Source organism: Camelina sativa, chromosome 17 (genome assembly GCF_000633955.1).
Source record: "Camelina sativa cultivar DH55 chromosome 17, Cs, whole genome shotgun sequence".
Lineage (NCBI taxonomy): Eukaryota > Viridiplantae > Streptophyta > Magnoliopsida > Brassicales > Brassicaceae > Camelina > Camelina sativa.
The window spans coordinates 13,304,541-13,323,090 of NC_025701.1; the positions used below are offsets into that span (position 1 = coordinate 13,304,541).

Consider the following 18,550-nt stretch of genomic DNA (forward strand, 5'->3'; position numbering starts at 1 on the left):
ATTAACAAAAAGAGACCAATCTTTATGATTCTGTTTATGATTGTTTATGGTTGTTCATCTCCATCTTTATGATTCTGTTTTCTTTTTTCCCATTGATTTTCTTCTGGAGTCTGAAACCCTTCTCCTTGGTCATCAAACTCAAATCCATCTGCATCATTATCTCGATCATGTTGATGTGGAGATGATGAATCCATCTGCTAATTGTGTAAAAAAAAAAATAAGTTAGTGAAAGAAAACACCATGTCACTATCGATCATTGATCACACAAAACAAATGCTCACACAAACAAGACCACTATCGAACACACATCAAAGACCACCATCGATCACACAAACAAGACCACCATTGATCACACAAACAAAACCCATCGATCACAAATACAAAACCCATCGATCACACATGAAACATGAAGCTAAACTAAAATAGAACCCAATCAAATGATCAAACTAANCATTGCACAACACAAGATTTGCAGAGCACTTGATTTGCAAATCGATCAACCGAACAAACAAATCCAAAAACCCACATAAATTGATACAAGATACAATAGAAATTGAAACAGAGTAGAACTCATAGACAAAAATTGATACAAGATACAACAAAAATAATCACATGTGAATGTCTCCGTGAATTCTCAGACAGAGGAGATGAGTAGCAGTTTAGGTTTTCCAGCTTGAAGAATGGGGATTAAATCCTGATAAATAGTGTTTATAGACCTTGTAACTGGAAAACGAACCGGCGGTGAGAGGTAAAAGCAACAAAGCAAAACAATTTTATTCGTTATAGTGAGAGATCGTAGGGATAGGGGTTATGCAAAACAACTCTTAGCTCATCGAGTTTTGATCGGATTTTGATCGGATTTCGGGTAAAACCGGATCGGGTTCGGGTTTCCGATTTTCAGAAATCCTAAACCCATTTGGGTTTTTTCTTCTTTCGGATATGGGTTCGGGTCAAGTTTTTTGGATCGGATTCGAGGATCAGGTTTTGGGTCCAGATATTTTGCCTAGGGCTATCCGCAACTATCTTAGGTGTCACCTCTATTATAGCGTCGTGACATGTTATTATATGACGTTCTTTCATAACATTAACCAAATGCTATAATATTGTTTTCTGTAACACATATTTCGTGCTATTTTATATTATGCCATAGCATTTTTTGTTTGCTATATGGAATTCTTTAATTTTTAATTTGATTTTTTATAATTTATATATTTGACCATAGTTTTGCAGACTTTATTTAACTGGATTGATATTAAAAAAAATTATTTCATAAATCATCAACATACATAACATAACGTTAATATAAGCAAGTCTTACATATCATACGAAGTCTTATAATATGCTGCCCTGTTTTATCCAAAAAGCTAACATTATAACTTATAATGATAGAGACAAACTTCGATCTCTTAAGTCTCTTCTCCTCTATCGCCTTCCCATCAAAAGCCGTACACACGTCTGAAGAACTGTTCCTGTTAGCATTCCCATCCAGATTCCATGTAATCATGTGTATATACATCAACTTAAAGCTTATGTTTTCGATTTGTTTTTTCATTGCAGTTCAAGAGTATACATAGTTACATACCTCTACTCTAAGTTCCCTCTTGTAGATGAGCAATAAAACAAATAGGTATTACCACATATATAGAAACACCCAATGTTCAACTATGCCTTGCCATCCATGGGCTTTGCTCTAACCGAAGCTATTGCATTGTTTGACCAACAGCTACAGCTTTTGTACCAATATTAAAATGGTTGTTCCTTCTTCTCTCTGTATACACCTCCAACATCGCTAATAGTTGTTTCTTCTCTCTATATAACATTAAAAACAGATAAACTCACATTGCAACTGAAAATTTTAATACCACAACTACTCACAAATCTTTGGCCTAGATAAACTACTCACAGTTTACGTCACAAATTATTAATGGAGAAGAGAGTTTTACCTCTTTGTATGTTGTTATCTTCTTGGATTCCAACTTTTGACAAACTGAGAAAATCCAGATGAATGTGCAATTGATCAAAATTAATACAATACTTTCAACTCGTTAATACAATACTAAGGTGCTTTTGTGGTAAAGAAAAGGAAGATATTCACTAACCCAAAACGTTGACAGATCAAATAAAGAAATTTTAGCTCAAACTCAAAAATCAGAGACTTATGGGTGAGTAGAATCAACACTAAAGTTATCTATAAAACAAGTAGAGAATCGGATAAACAAAGCATTCACCTTATATCAGCCATAATTTCGACATTATAATCACCAATGTGTAGTTCATAGAATAAAAGCTTTCAAGCGGAAGATGGCTTGCTCATTATCCGCCCTAGCAAAGTTAAAAAATGTAAGTAGCACGAGATAGGTAAGTGACTTACATGGTCTCCTTGAACTCAACTGTCACCACAATCAGATTCCTCGCAGTCCTCACCACTAATTCACACTGCAAAATACACAATCAGCTTCTCTGAATTGCAAATCCAAATCACAAGAATGTATGGTAGCTTACAATAGGAGCAGATGAGAGATAAGACATACTCAATTTGAAAACTGAAAGTAGGAACATTCACCGGTGAAAAACTGTGGGAACTTGACAGGCAAAATCACAGCTTCCTTCAACGCTTGTTTAGCACTTTCAAGCTTAACATTAGGCTTTTCCCTAACAATAGCAGATTTAACACAGCTCAAAGATTTGGTTGCTCCGGGTCCTCTCCATCTCCTCTCCATCTCCTCTGGGCTTCGTGGCTACAGCTGTAGCATCACCACCGTTTGATTCTAGGCACGACCCACCTTTGTCCAAGAAGAAGTTAAACTCATGAAGCCTCTAAATAAGAAGTTAACCAAAGCACAACCAGAAATTCTAATTCCAAACCCAGATTCAAAGAGGGAAAGAAAGACAGAACTAGCAAACCTTCTCCGACGGTAACCAGTTTCTCTTCTCGATCTGAAGATGATATTCAGATCCGAAACCGAATTGGTTTCTCGTATGTTGGGATAGAGACGGAGATCGATTTTGGATATTGGGAAGCGGTCGTCGAGAAAAAAAAAATATCAATTTCGAGAGAGATTGATTGAGTGATGAAGTGTTGCTGAATTCTCACTCACATCAAGCAGCGCCGGTGAGAAAGAGACGAAGCCGGAGGCAACTGTTGTTTCTGAAAGGAAGAGCTAAAAGAGAAGAATTTGGGTTGTAAGAAACGGATCTGAGATGCACATAGGAAGATATCGATTTTGGGTTTGAAGGTGGAGAGACACAGACTCAGATCTTACTTTTGTTATAAAAGAATATAATAAACCTTTTATATCTTTACATTCGACACTTAGGCGCAAAACCAAAAAAAATTAGCTACCTGTTACCGCTTTATCAAAAAATTTAGGTTTGCAGAGCCAATTTTAGTTTTCCGCTTACTTATTTGAGGTAAAGCGTTTTTAAAATGCTATTATATAGTACCATTTCCAAAATTTTATTTATTATAGCATTTGCGAAAAACGCGCTATGCTTTTATGCTATCAATGCCTATATTTCTTGTAGTGATTAGACATAGGACCCACTAAGAGGTAGCGGTCGGGGAGTTACAAGTGGTATCAGAACCGAACCCAGACGAGTGTTCGAGAGGACTCATATTGTTGGGGGTAACGGTCTTGGTGTGCAACGAGGATCTGTTAGTGGGGTGAATTGTGACACCCCAGTATCAAAGACTTGCAGAGAGGTTTAAAAGAATTAATTTGGCCACCTATGTCACCAAAGTGCACTTAGACCATCTCCAATGTATATCTCTATTTTTTCCTCTAGAATAGAGTAACTCTATAATAGAGCAAGAGTTAGTGTAAAAAAATAGAGGTGAGGATAGAGTTGCTCTATATATATAGCAATCTAAAGCAAATATTGCTCTATAATAAAGTTTTGACTCTAAAATAGAATGGCGTTGGAGATGCCTGTATCTTTTCGGTCAAGGGTCCTGAGAGAACTCCACAGTTAAGCGTGCTTATATTGAAGTAGTATGAGGATGGGTGACCTTCCGAGAAGTGACTGTCGGAACTGTGCGAGTGAGGACAAAATACAGGGAAAGATCATGTGGTGATTTGTAGAGACGGTAACAAGTCTTTAAAACCGCCCGGACGTAGCAAACCGACTGTCGGATATGGATGGGCTCAGAGGCCTAGTGAGAGGACGTGAGGCCCATTAAGGATGGTCCATGGACTGAGAATGGACATAGGACCCACTAATAGGTGGCGGTAGGGAAATTACAAGTGGTATCAGAGCCGAACCCAAACAAGTGTTCAGGAGGACTCACACCGTCGGGGGTGATGGTCTTGGTGCGAAACAACTACGTTACGATCTGTTAGTGGGGGTGAATTGTGACACCATGGTATCAAATACTTGCGGAGAGGTTTAAAAGAATTAATTTGGTTACCTGTATCACCAAAGTGCACTTATATTTTCGGTCAGGGTCCCGAGAGAACTCAAGAGTTAAGCGTGTGTAGCTGGAGTAGTCTCAGGATGGGTGACTTTTCGGAAAATGACTGTTGGAACTGTGCGAGTGAGGACAAAACACAGAGAAATATCATGTGGTTATTTATAGGAACGGTAACAAGTCTTTAAAACCTCTCGGACGTAGCAAACTGACCGTCAGATATGGATGGGCTCACGAACCTAGTGAGCAGAAGTAAGGCCCATTAAGGAAGATGGGTCCATAGACTGGGAGTGGACATGGGGCCCACTGAAAAGTGACAGTCGGAGCGTTACATAAACAAACAATCTGTAACGCTCTGATTGTCACCTTTTAGTGGGCCCTACATCCTCTCTAGGTCGTGGGTCCTCTCTTATATGACGGTCTGTTCAGGAAACTTTAAATACTTGTTTAACGATCGTACAAATCACTACATGATATTTTTCCGTGGTTTGTTCTCTCTGAACATCAAATGTTTTATCTTAATACCTTAATTTATAATAAATATATATATATATATATATATATATATATATATATATATGAAAAATGCAACCATAGATCATCCCCAGCAAGCATTATATCTAATTTGTTGTCCATAAAGATGAATTCTCGTTAATTATGCATTAAGCATCTCGCTAAGATTGAGTCACTCTTTAGCCAATTTGATGGACCTTTGAAAACGTAAACTACATCACAATAACTAAACAGAAGAACACTAATTAGAGTATTCATGATCGGTTGTCTAATTTTTTTGTTATGTCCAACAAATTGATGATGTTTTACCGATAAATAGAACTAGTTGGAATGAGAAAGGTACTTATAAATAAGTTTTCGCATATCCAACAAATGATTATAAGAGTGTTGTATTTTACTAGCATTAACTCGATGAGAATGTATTTCTCTTGAGCAAAATTGAATGAAAAATATTTAAATACTTCGTTTCTCAAGGTGAAACCTTATCAGGTCTTGGAAATAGTGAAAACTCATCCCATTGCATAAGATAAAAACATAGTTAATTAGTAATAAGTTATTTATTACATTCAAAATATACTTTGAAATAATGTAATAAACGTGTGAAAAGAATATTACTTGTAGGCTTCGCCATTCTATATTCTTCCAACGAGGTTATACCAATATTCGTTCCAAAATGACGAATCTTACAAGTAAAATTCTTTTAACCCTTTTATTACTTTATTTCAGAATACGTTAAATGTAATAAATAACATTATAGCATTACTAATTAACTATGGCTTGTTATGTGAAATGACATGTTCTTTCCTTATTTGCAAGACCTAACAAAGTTTCACCATGAGAAATATAGCGTTTAATGCCTTCATCAAACATTTCTCTCTAAATTTTGCTCAAGTAAAAAAATTTCGTCAACTGAATGAAATCAGTAAAATATAATATTTTTATAATCATTTGTTCGATAAACTAATTTTGTACATTTATTTTGAAAAGGACGATGTTGTTGTTTTTTGTCTGTAATATCTTTGTCTTTATCATTTATTCAAATAATTCATACTAAATGTTTAAAGTTGCTGACTATTTGATCGTATGTATTTTCTTGACAATATTTTTTGAACATAAATATATATATATATGTATATATATATATATTTAAAGTCATTTAATTTAGTAAAGATCTTACTTTACATAATATAATATTTGTTAGACCAAATATATTTCTGAGATTTAAAACAAAATATCAAATATGCATAGATTTCTTTTAAAAGGAAATTTTAGTTATCATTTATTTTAGATTTTTACTTAGTTTATCATCTACTTTTGGATTTTTTTTTTGTAAAGAAGTACTATGAGAATTTTTTTAGAATTGGTTTATTACTGAAAAATTAACTTTGTGATGAGAATATGTCATATTTACATCGGATATAGGTGTATTTTGATAAATTCACGACGAATTGATTTGCATCGCTATATTGTTGTACACCACATTTATGACGAATTGGATAGTTGATATACATAAGTTTCTTTTAGTTTAAGGTAAATTTAATTTAAACAATCGAGCAAAAATGTATTTAAAAACTCACCAAGATTTTTTTGTTTACGAAATCATTGATAGGGGTGCTTTCCATTCTGGATCCGTGCACGTATAGAAAATTCTTCATAAAATCCTTCTACTGTAAGAGATGCTTCCACTCTAGATCCGTCTATTTATTTTTCATAGTTTGTATTCTATAAAATAAACGAAATATTGATTAATAAACAACTTAAACAATACTGTAACATAGAAAAACTTATTCAACAAATTTGCAATATTATTCTAAACTCCTGAAATATAATTACTGTTTGAGTGCAAAAATCTGTTGAAAAACTTATGAAAGCAGTTTTTTATTTAAAAGAAAACGTTTGTAGGTAGATAATAAGATCTTTAAGAGATTTACCATGATATTTTTCATGCATGAACAAGCAAAAAGAAAGAACTCAACTGAATAGACAGAAAGCATCTACATCTATTTGTTCTTATATAAATTTCTAAATGATAATTAGATTTTTGTTTGGAGTTTTTTCTGCTTTTTGGTTAATATTAATTATTAAATGAGAGATTTATTACCATTAGATACTTTTATTTTAAAGTAATAAATTTTAAAATAGTCAAAGTAAATAAATCTTAGTGTGAAAAATGTGGACTGTGGACCACAAAGATTTTTTTCTTTTTTTAAGATATATATGATTTGTTTTTCTCTCTTGTATTTAGTTTTTAAATGTTATTAGATTGTTCTTTCTTATATTGTTATAGAAACTTTTTTTTTAGCTATCACTCCTTTTTTTAGCTGCCCAAGGACAAGAGTTTGAGGCAGAAGATTATGAGTGTGGCTCATGCGAGCATGTTTTCGATTAATCCAGGGAAGATCAAGATGTTCCTAAATCTGAAGAGGTACTATCATTAGGTCAATGATGAAGAAGGATGTCGTGAATTCGGTCGCAACTTGTGATATGTGCTAGTTAATGAAGGCTGAGAATCAGGTTTCAAATCGATTGTTGCAGATTTTAGCTATCCTATAGTGGAAGTTGGATAATTATGATGGATTTTGTAGTAAGGTTGCCAACTTTACGGACCCAAAATACTATTTGTGTTATTGTGGTCAGTCGGACCAAGTTAGCATATGTTATAGCCAATAAGAAGATTGTTAGAACACTAGTTTTTATAGGAGATAGTGGGCTCCATGGAGTGCCGGCAAAGATTGTGTCAGACAAAGATTTTCCAAATTAACTTTTGTAACGCACAGACCGCCACTTTTCTTAATGGATCTCACATCCTCTCTAGGTCTGTGATGTTAAAGGAAGATGTGAGCTCATTTTACATATGACACTTCTTGTTGTAATGTTAGTTAGGACTTGAATCGAGACTTATAGAGTATATTGATAATATATATTCACTAAGAGTAGTCCCGTGTGTTGTACGGTTTTATATCTATTACTATTTATTTTCTGTTTAGAGTAACTTGCGATTAGTTTATTTTTCTGAAATATGTACTTGTTGGACAATATGGAATTGTGTAGTTGATGTCGTTTTCCTGTCGAATGTGATTATTTGATTTTGAAAAAGAGTTGGTTGTGGGACTGTGTTGCCATTGAGCTAATTTCATACTATAGTAGTACAATTCATAGAAAATATAATCCATGTGTTTTTTTGTTTTTTTTGGTAATGATTGTGATTTCTTTTGGGATTTGATTGATTTTTGTTGATGGTGTTGGTATTTCTATGTATATATTGGGACATATGTTGTGGAAAGTGGTTATGTGATTTTGCAAATTTTCCCCTTTAATTGTCTTTATTACTCCCTTTGATTTTTTAGTTATCGTTGTAGATTAAAATTTTTGTTTCATATTACTTGTCGTTTTATATTTACGATGCAAATTTATGAATCAAATATAAGCTCAATAAGTTTTTCTGTTTTATCAAATAAAATGGTATGCTAATGAAGGATAAAGCGGAAACTTTAATTATTTTCTTAATATGTGTGAAATTATCTAGAACAATTAATAATATAAAGGATAAGAAAAATTTGTTATTCATTGTCTTTGTGTGCTTATTCTTTTAGCCGTTAGACTTATTACATATTTGTATATATTTATTGGTCATTATTGTTTAATTAGTTTGGTTTTCTTAAGCAGAACCTCTTGAAACGTCTATTTTATTATTTTTAACCTAAATAATTTTCCATTAAAGCTAAGCAAGTTACATAGTATGTTTTTAAAAAGCCAAAGTGTTCATCGAGATTATGGGATAATTTATGCTTGATCAATTTGGAAATATTCACTCATACACATATTAATTTGTCGTGTTTGGGTTTTTTCTTGGTTACTAATTTAAAGGTAGTTATATTCTTTTAAATGTAGATTATAGTGTATGCATATTTTCCATAAAAGCTAAGCAATTTACGTAGTTTGTTTTTAAATAGTCAAAGTGTTCATCAAAATTTTAGAATAATTCATGCTTTGGTCAATGTAGACAATTTGGAAATATTAACTCATGGTTTACCCCACATATTAATTTGTTGTGTTTGGGTTTTTTCTTGGTTACCAATTTTAATGTAGTTGTATTGTTTTAGATGTAGTAGAGTCTAGTGTATGTATTTTTTGAAATGTTTTACTTGGTTCTTATCCCTAATTCCCCCTCTTTTTTTTTGTTTCGTTTTTTTGTGTAAAAGCCCTAATTTTCTCGATTTAAAGAAGCAGACACGAAATTTATTATTATTAGTTCACAGCTACGACGCTAAGTCTGAGGAGAGACTAACCTCTCAACATTCAGAAAATGATATCAGAAATTACACCCAACGATGTGTGTAACACCCGCGAACCAATTTCTGGTTATTGGGAAGGGGTGTCGATCGACACCAAGGGGAGTTTTATAAGGGAAAACTTATCATCAATGTTTGGTTCGACCAGGTTGTTTTTAATTGTCGTTTCTGGTTTGGTTGATTTAATTGGGTTGTCTAAACCATGTATCTAAGGGAAAACTCGACCTAGGTCGTGAAAAGAGGTTGTCTTGGCCGTTCTAAGGGAAAAGAGAGAAAAAGGTGTTCTTGAGAGTTTGGAGGCTTTTGGAGAGATACTTGGCTTGTGTGGTGAGATCTGTTGCTGTGGAGTGGAGATCTTGTGCTAGGAACGAAGGAGAAGACTTCTAAGGGTTGGGTTCATCGTTGTTGAGTCAGAATCTTCCTGAAAAAGAGGTGAGTGCATGACCATGGCTTATCTAAGCCTGAGAATCCTTTGTTTTCTTGATTTGTTGTGTTTTGTGGTGTTGTTCTTGCTTTTGGTGGTTGTGTTATGGTTCTTATAGGTTCCTGAAGCTTTTGGGTGAGTTTGGAACGGATTGGAGATGATTAGAAATGGAGATTCGACGATCGGCTTCGAGCAGAACGTGTCTGCGGGGTCGGTGTCAATCGACACCATGTGGGTGTCGGTCGACACCATGTTTGGGCCAGTGTCGATCGACACCTACCTGGTGTCGGTCGACACCAACTTGTTTGATTCGTGATTTCCTGATTTGTTGTGTTTGTTTGTTGTTTTGTTAAACATTGGAATCTCAGTTGCTTGTGTGTATAGTCCAGTAGATGGGAGGATTGTCTCACTAAGTATTTGTGATAATACTTACGCATCTCAATTGTTGTTTGTGGTGTGGAATCGTGGCGATGAGGAGGAGGATGATCTAGGGTCTCGTTTGTGTGTTGTTGGTTATATTGTTTATATTGGAACCTTGGATAGAGTTATGCTAGGTTGTTGGATAGGATTGTTAGGAGTGTTATTGTATTGATGTGTATTGGTTTTGTATTATTGGTATGTTTCCGTTGTGCATAATGGTTATTGCTGGTTTAATGATGAGTTGTGGTTTGGGTTGGTTAATTAAGTAGTATGGAATGCTTAATTATGTATTGTATTTATTATAAAAAAAAAAAAACTGGTCAGGTCGTTNCTAACCACTCTTTTGTAAACCCAAACTGACATAATTTTATTAATAAAATATCTCTTTTTTAAAATATGATATGACAATGCCATATTATTGTATTCTGATTTGTTAATTAAGAGGGATGAATGAGAGTTGTTCACCCCTAGCCTTAACAAAATTAATTACTTTATATACCACAAATTTTGTTTTTCATATTATTTTTATTTTTATTTTTGTAAATAATTTTCTTGTATTTTTTCGTTGTTATATGTTGTTTTTGTAAATTATACAAATCATTTATCTTTTTATTTATTTATCAAAAATACATAAAAAAAATTATTATTATTTTAGAAAAAAAATATTTTTTTGAATAATTTTTTCTGGTCAACGCCGGTCAATACTGGTCAACGTCGGTCAACTCTGGTCAACGCCAGATTCCGGCAGACCTCGAATGTTTATGGTGTTGCACACATAACCTATGTTTGTTTATGAATGTCCTTATGTGATGACAATAGTTCACATAATTAACAAGACATTTATATTGTTTGTATGTGTGGCTATGTGTTGGCATATACTTCAAGTAGCTGACAATCATTTTTCCTTTTAAAAATGAAATTCTATTTTATTATATAAGATATATATGATCTGACGCCCCGAAAATGCAATCTCATATAGGGAATTTAACGGTACAAAATAGAACNCACAGCTACGACGCTAAGTCTGAGGAGAGACTAACCTCTCAACATTCAGAAAATGATATCAGAAATTACACCCAACGATGTGTGTAACACCCGCGAACCAATTTCTGGTTATTGGGAAGGGGTGTCGATCGACACCAAGGGGAGTTTTATAAGGGAAAACTTATCATCAATGTTTGGTTCGACCAGGTTGTTTTTAATTGTCGTTTCTGGTTTGGTTGATTTAATTGGGTTGTCTAAACCATGTATATAAGGGAAAACTCGACCTAGGTCGTGAAAAGAGGTTGTCTTGGCCGTTCTAAGGGAAAAGAGAGAAAAAGGTGTTCTTGAGAGTTTGGAGGCTTTTGGAGAGATACTTGGCTTGTGTGGTGAGATCTGTTGCTGTGGAGTGGAGATCTTGTGCTAGGAACGAAGGAGAAGACTTCTAAGGGTTGGGTTCATCGTTGTTGAGTCAGAATCTTCCTGAAAAAGAGGTGAGTGCATGACCATGGCTTATCTAAGCCTGAGAATCCTTTGTTTTCTTGATTTGTTGTGTTTTGTGGTGTTGTTCTTGCTTTTGGTGGTTGTGTTATGGTTCTTATAGGTTCCTGAAGCTTTTGGGTGAGTTTGGAACGGATTGGAGATGATTAGAAATGGAGATTCGACGATCGGCTTCGAGCAGAACGTGTCTGCGGGGTCGGTGTCAATCGACACCATGTGGGTGTCGGTCGACACCATGTTTGGGCCAGTGTCGATCGACACCTACCTGGTGTCGGTCGACACCAACTTGTTTGATTCGTGATTTCCTGATTTGTTGTGTTTGTTTGTTGTTTTGTTAAACATTGGAATCTCAGTTGCTTGTGTGTATAGTCCAGTAGATGGGAGGATTGTCTCACTAAGTATTTGTGATAATACTTACGCATCTCAATTGTTGTTTGTGGTGTGGAATCGTGGCGATGAGGAGGAGGATGATCTAGGGTCTCGTTTGTGTGTTGTTGGTTATATTGTTTATATTGGAACCTTGGATAGAGTTATGCTAGGTTGTTGGATAGGATTGTTAGGAGTGTTATTGTATTGATGTGTATTGGTTTTGTATTATTGGTATGTTTCCGTTGTGCATAATGGTTATTGCTGGTTTAATGATGAGTTGTGGTTTGGGTTGGTTAATTAAGTAGTATGGAATGCTTAATTATGTATTGTATTTATTATAAAAAAAAAAAAACTGGTCAGGTCGTTTCAATGTGTACATGGGGATATACAGATTATTACAAAATTGATCAGAAACTGATTTATTTATTTTTAAAAAAGAATGAATAGTGCCCTTTCTTACTAAGTCTTCTGTCGCATATGTATAAATTGTTGTTCTGACTGAATGTGTAATCTCATATGTAACCAAAACCATTGTCTTAGTATGTTATCGACCTTTACCTTAGAGACAGAATGACTTCCAAATATTTGAGTCATTTACCTTTTCTATTGAATTCTTTTCTTACTTTCTTGTCTCTTACTCTTCCATCCTTCATTTACTTGAATATCTAGAGATTTTGTTTTTAAAATAAATATTTGACTATATAAATATCTTGTGTTGGTATTTTCCATTCCTCGTGGTTCTCCTACAAATAATTTGTTCAGTGCTATTTTTGCCGCATATGCACACCGTCATATCACAAAAAATTTAAACGTTACTTGTAAGCTGGACAATATATGAAGACTATAAAGCCTGATGAAGCATCTTTATTTTTATTCTTATCCTAATTAACACAGTATATATCAACACACAGTGTCGTGCTAAGGCGAATTGTGGCTTAGGGCGGGTAAGAAAAATGTGGCTTTTGTTATTAGAAATATCAAAAAAAGAAATATTGTTTAAAGACAACAACGGTGAAGGAAAAAAAAAATTATAAGCCACTATTTTTCTATCCTTTTTTCCTAAAAAATCATTCATCAAGCTCAATCAAGGTTTCGAACCAATTCTCTCTCTATAGATATGATAGCCAACAAATTTAATCTTTCTTGTGAGATAGTTGATCAAAGGTAAGATTTTTTCAGCTTCAACTTTGAGAAACTTCTTTCTGCAGAGGCAACAAAGATTGGAACCGTTAACAATAAGCAATCCAAGAATTAGGACAACAACTTTCCATTGTTTCAGAAAATCTAACACTTCGATAGGTCTTTGTAGTTTTTTGGTAAAATCTTTTTTAGAACTTTCAGTTCATAAACTAAATCATTCCCATCAACATATGAATGATTGCCATGTGTAGAAATTTTCTTGTGTATTAGATTTACTAATATTGTCATGGGATTCTCAAAAAAAAATCTACTTTACATACACATTTATCTTATGAATTAAAATTCATAAGCATAGATAGAAAACAAATGTGGCCTACCAAATTTTTTATTTTTGGTGGCTGAGGGAAAATGCCCTTTCCTCTTGCCTGTAAGCACGGCACTATCAACGCAGCACACAAAAGAAGTTTATAATTATTATCTTTATATTGTGTATCGCTGTAAGTATGTTGTAGAGATTATGATCTGATCCTATTTAATATTTAATTGAGAGAATTTACGTTGACTTGGTGACGTTGTTGGATACTTCTCTATAACTGTATGTCTCAACTCGTTCATGTTCACCATGTTCATAACCTTTAAACCTGCTTATGACGTTACTCTACATAACTCGACATACAATATAAATGAACTTTTTCTAAGATTTGTTCTTGGCTTTTATTAATATTCATTACATATCTCAAACACATGAGGAATTGATGTCTTCTTAATTTGAACGAACACTTAGAACCAGGTGGAGAGAGTATTATCCTTGGGATGACAACCTAGTTTCCAACTGCTATACCAGTTAAGATCTTTGCTTCAATGACTCTAGCACCCAAACGTGAGACAATTAATCTGGTTCCATTACAGAGTCCTTCTTTTTTATTCATGTTTCATGAGAGCATAACTGGAGAGTCTATCTTTAGTTTCAAACAATGATCTAGCAGACCTGAGAATTTGAGTGAGTTCAAAAATTATGCAGGATATGAGGAATGAAGGGCTTTAGTTTATGTTCCAACAGATTATATTAGATAATATTTTTTAAATAAAATATTTTCATAGAAGGAAATGTTTTGTGTATATCATTGTCAATTTTTAGGGTTGTCGAATGAAATTACTGCTTATTTAATTTTTAAAAGAATTAGAAACACACACAATTTACCGTAACGTTGGGGAAAAAACAATTATTATGCCAACCACAATTTTTTCCGTTTATTGCATTGTAATGATCGGTGATGCATTTTAATTGTTTGACTTTTTGGGTTTAAAATAGAAGACAATATATGGTTTTAAATTCTAATGAAACGAACATGTATGAATGTGGACTATGTGTATAGATATGACCCATATCTGTGGAAGTTGGTTTTTGCATATTTGTGAAAGTTGGTTGTTGCGAGAATGCAATTTAACCATATATAGGGATTAATTTTCTTTTATGGATAAATGTCAATTTGAAGTGTCAAGTGTCAATTTCTGGAAGCAAGTTTTAAAAAGGAAAAATGATTGTCAGCTACTTGAAGTATATACCAACACATAGCCACACATACAAACAATATAAATGTCTTGTTAACTACGTACACTATTGTCATCACATAAGGACATCCATAAACAAACATATGTATGTCTACAACACCATAAACATTCGAGGTTAGCCGGAATCCAGCGTTGACCGGTATTGACCGATGTTGACCAATATTTACCAGCGTTGACCGCTATTGACCAAAAAAAATATTCAAAAAAATATAGATTTTTTCCTAATAATAATAATTTTTGTTTTTATGTATTTTTGAAAATACAAAATTAAAAATTGATATTTAAATAGAAAGAGTATAAATTTGTTATTGTTTATGAAAAAATCTACTACACATCAAATTTTGGTTGTATAGTTTTATTATATTATTTTTGGTATATTTTCTGTATTAAGAAACAGACAATTCGTGGGTTCATCCTTACGGCGAACCTCTCTTATTCATCCTCTTTAAATTAAGGAAACAAATCTTAATTAAAGAAACAAAATATGTTGATCAATCCATTTTAAAATTGTTAATTTTAATATTATATTATAGTTTTTAATTATCACATCTAAAACCCTAACCATTTATTATAAACTCAAACCGACATATAATTTTGTTTAATTATAAAATCTAAACCCTAAACACTCTTTTATAAATCCAAACAGGCATATAATTTTATTTAATAGTAAAATCTAAACCCTAACCACTCTTTTGTAAACCCAAACCGATATATAATTTCATTTAACTGTAAAATGTATACACTAACCACTCTTTTGTAAACCCAAACTGACATAATTTTATTAATAAAATATCTCTTTTTAAAAATATGATATGACAATGCCATATTATTGTATTCTGATTTGTTAATTAAGAGGGATGAATGAGAGTTGTTCACCCCTAGCCTTAACAAAATTAATTACTTTATATACCACAAATTTTGTTTTTCATATTATTTTTATTTTTATTTTTGTAAATAATTTTCTTGTATTTTTTCGTTGTTATATGTTGTTTTTGTAAATTATACAAATCATTTATCTTTTTATTTATTTATCAAAAATACATAAAAAAAATTATTATTATTTTAGAAAAAAAATATTTTTTTGAATAATTTTTTCTGGTCAACGCCGGTCAATACTGGTCAACGTCGGTCAACTCTGGTCAACGCCAGATTCCGGCAGACCTCGAATGTTTATGGTGTTGCACACATAACCTATGTTTGTTTATGAATGTCCTTATGTGATGACAATAGTTCACATAATTAACAAGACATTTATATTGTTTGTATGTGTGGCTATGTGTTGGCATATACTTCAAGTAGCTGACAATCATTTTTCCTTTTAAAAATGAAATTCTATTTTATTATATAAGATATATATGATCTGACGCCCCGAAAATGCAATCTCATATAGGGAATTTAACGGTACAAAATAGAACAAAGCATAAATTAGATCCAACTCTACACCTAATATACTCTTCACACAATTTAAATTTGACAAGTGACAACCATGCTTTAACAAAAAAAAAAAAAAACAAGTGACAACCATGCATAACTCCGCACGAATGTATGATTTCAATTTTATTAAAGGGTATTTTAAGCACACATAATTTCCACACAACACAATTATTACTTTTTCGCAATAAATAATTAAAAATTATTCAGCATGGTAGCACACGGACCACTAGTACCTAGTGGGATCACGAGCAAATTAAGATAAACTTCTTCGACGAAGTCCGAAAGAGAGACGCCAAGCATTAATGAAGTAATCTGGCACAAATCCGAGAAGAAACCACTGAAGGGAATGAGCCCAAAACGGCGAGCAACGTGATCCAATTCCGATCTGCTCCACCGCCGCTTTTGCGTAGACTTCCGGCGTCGGTATAAAGAAGCTTGGTTTATGTATAGCTGCTACTTCCGACACCATCCTGGTTGCCACGTATAACGGCACCTGCCCATTTGGTTTGACACACGTACGTGTATTATAACGTTATTTTCTTTTACGCATTACATGGGGAGTCCAAAAAAATGGTGTACTAGAAATATTGGATAGTCTCTTTCGAGAAATAAAGAAAGGTACCTGGCACTGGACATCAATACCAAACTTCTTATATTCCACATGTAGGGATCTTGTTAGTGCATCAATATAACTGCATACACGTACGTTCATGTGTTTAGAGATTTATTAATGTGATAATATTCTAGTATATAATATAATGATAGAGTNTGACTTGGTGACGTTGTTGGATACTTCTCTATAACTGTATGTCTCAACTCGTTCATGTTCACCATGTTCATAACCTTTAAACCTGCTTATGACGTTACTCTACATAACTCGACATACAATATAAATGAACTTTTTCTAAGATTTGTTCTTGGCTTTTATTAATATTCATTACATATCTCAAACACATGAGGAATTGATGTCTTCTTAATTTGAACGAACACTTAGAACCAGGTGGAGAGAGTATTATCCTTGGGATGACAACCTAGTTTCCAACTGCTATACCAGTTAAGATCTTTGCTTCAATGACTCTAGCACCCAAACGTGAGACAATTAATCTGGTTCCATTACAGAGTCCTTCTTTTTTATTCATGTTTCATGAGAGCATAACTGGAGAGTCTATCTTTAGTTTCAAACAATGATCTAGCAGACCTGAGAATTTGAGTGAGTTCAAAAATTATGCAGGATATGAGGAATGAAGGGCTTTAGTTTATGTTCCAACAGATTATATTAGATAATATTTTTTAAATAAAATATTTTCATAGAAGGAAATGTTTTGTGTATATCATTGTCAATTTTTAGGGTTGTCGAATGAAATTACTGCTTATTTAATTTTTAAAAGAATTAGAAACACACACAATTTACCGTAACGTTGGGGAAAAAACAATTATTATGCCAACCACAATTTTTTCCGTTTATTGCATTGTAATGATCGGTGATGCATTTTAATTGTTTGACTTTTTGGGTTTAAAATAGAAGACAATATATGGTTTTAAATTCTAATGAAACGAACATGTATGAATGTGGACTATGTGTATAGATATGACCCATATCTGTGGAAGTTGGTTTTTGCATATTTGTGAAAGTTGGTTGTTGCGAGAATGCAATTTAACCATATATAGGGATTAATTTTCTTTTATGGATAAATGTCAATTTGAAGTGTCAAGTGTCAATTTCTGGAAGCAAGTTTTAAAAAGGAAAAATGATTGTCAGCTACTTGAAGTATATACCAACACATAGCCACACATACAAACAATATAAATGTCTTGTTAACTACGTACACTATTGTCATCACATAAGGACATCCATAAACAAACATATGTATGTCTACAACACCATAAACATTCGAGGTTAGCCGGAATCCAGCGTTGACCGGTATTGACCGATGTTGACCAATATTTACCAGCGTTGACCGCTATTGACCAAAAAAAATATTCAAAAAAATATAGATTTTTTCCTAATAATAATAATTTTTGTTTTTATGTATTTTTGAAAATACAAAATTAAAAATTGATATTTAAATAGAAAGAGTATAAATTTGTTATTGTTTATGAAAAAATCTACTACACATCAAATTTTGGTTGTATAGTTTTATTATATTATTTTTGGTATATTTTCTGTATTAAGAAACAGACAATTCGTGGGTTCATCCTTACGGCGAACCTCTCTTATTCATCCTCTTTAAATTAAGGAAACAAATCTTAATTAAAGAAACAAAATATGTTGATCAATCCATTTTAAAATTGTTAATTTTAATATTATATTATAGTTTTTAATTATCACATCTAAAACCCTAACCATTTATTATAAACTCAAACCGACATATAATTTTGTTTAATTATAAAATCTAAACCCTAAACACTCTTTTATAAATCCAAACAGGCATATAATTTTATTTAATAGTAAAATCTAAACCCTAACCACTCTTTTGTAAACCCAAACCGACATAT

The 18,550-nt window shown here is 33.0% G+C and overlaps 1 protein-coding gene and 1 long non-coding RNA gene across 5 annotated transcripts in view; both read right to left on the reverse strand.

Moving 5' to 3' along the window:
- LOC109130035 lies at positions 1,256 to 3,283 on the reverse strand. 4 transcript variants are annotated; one of them, XR_002036209.1, is made up of 6 exons: positions 2,905 to 3,283; positions 2,564 to 2,783; positions 2,372 to 2,436; positions 1,944 to 1,987; positions 1,583 to 1,809; positions 1,256 to 1,469 (listed from the first exon to the last, which is right to left on the reverse strand). It is a non-coding gene; the product is annotated as an uncharacterized LOC109130035 (long non-coding RNA). The 4 variants fall into 4 exon arrangements; XR_002036211.1 differs by having other exon boundaries at positions 2,229 to 2,436; XR_002036208.1 differs by having other exon boundaries at positions 2,532 to 2,783.
- Positions 16,159 to 18,550, reverse strand: part of LOC104757022 (very-long-chain 3-oxoacyl-CoA reductase-like protein At1g24470) — a 5,952-nt gene continuing 3,560 nt past the window's right edge. The window contains exons 3-4 of the mRNA XM_010479712.2: positions 16,677 to 16,746; positions 16,159 to 16,547 (exon numbers count right to left, since the gene is read on the reverse strand). Coding sequence (XP_010478014.1) covers positions 16,308 to 16,547; positions 16,677 to 16,746 — 310 coding nt within the window. The 3' untranslated portion in view covers positions 16,159 to 16,307. The remainder of the gene's footprint in view (positions 16,548 to 16,676; positions 16,747 to 18,550) is intronic.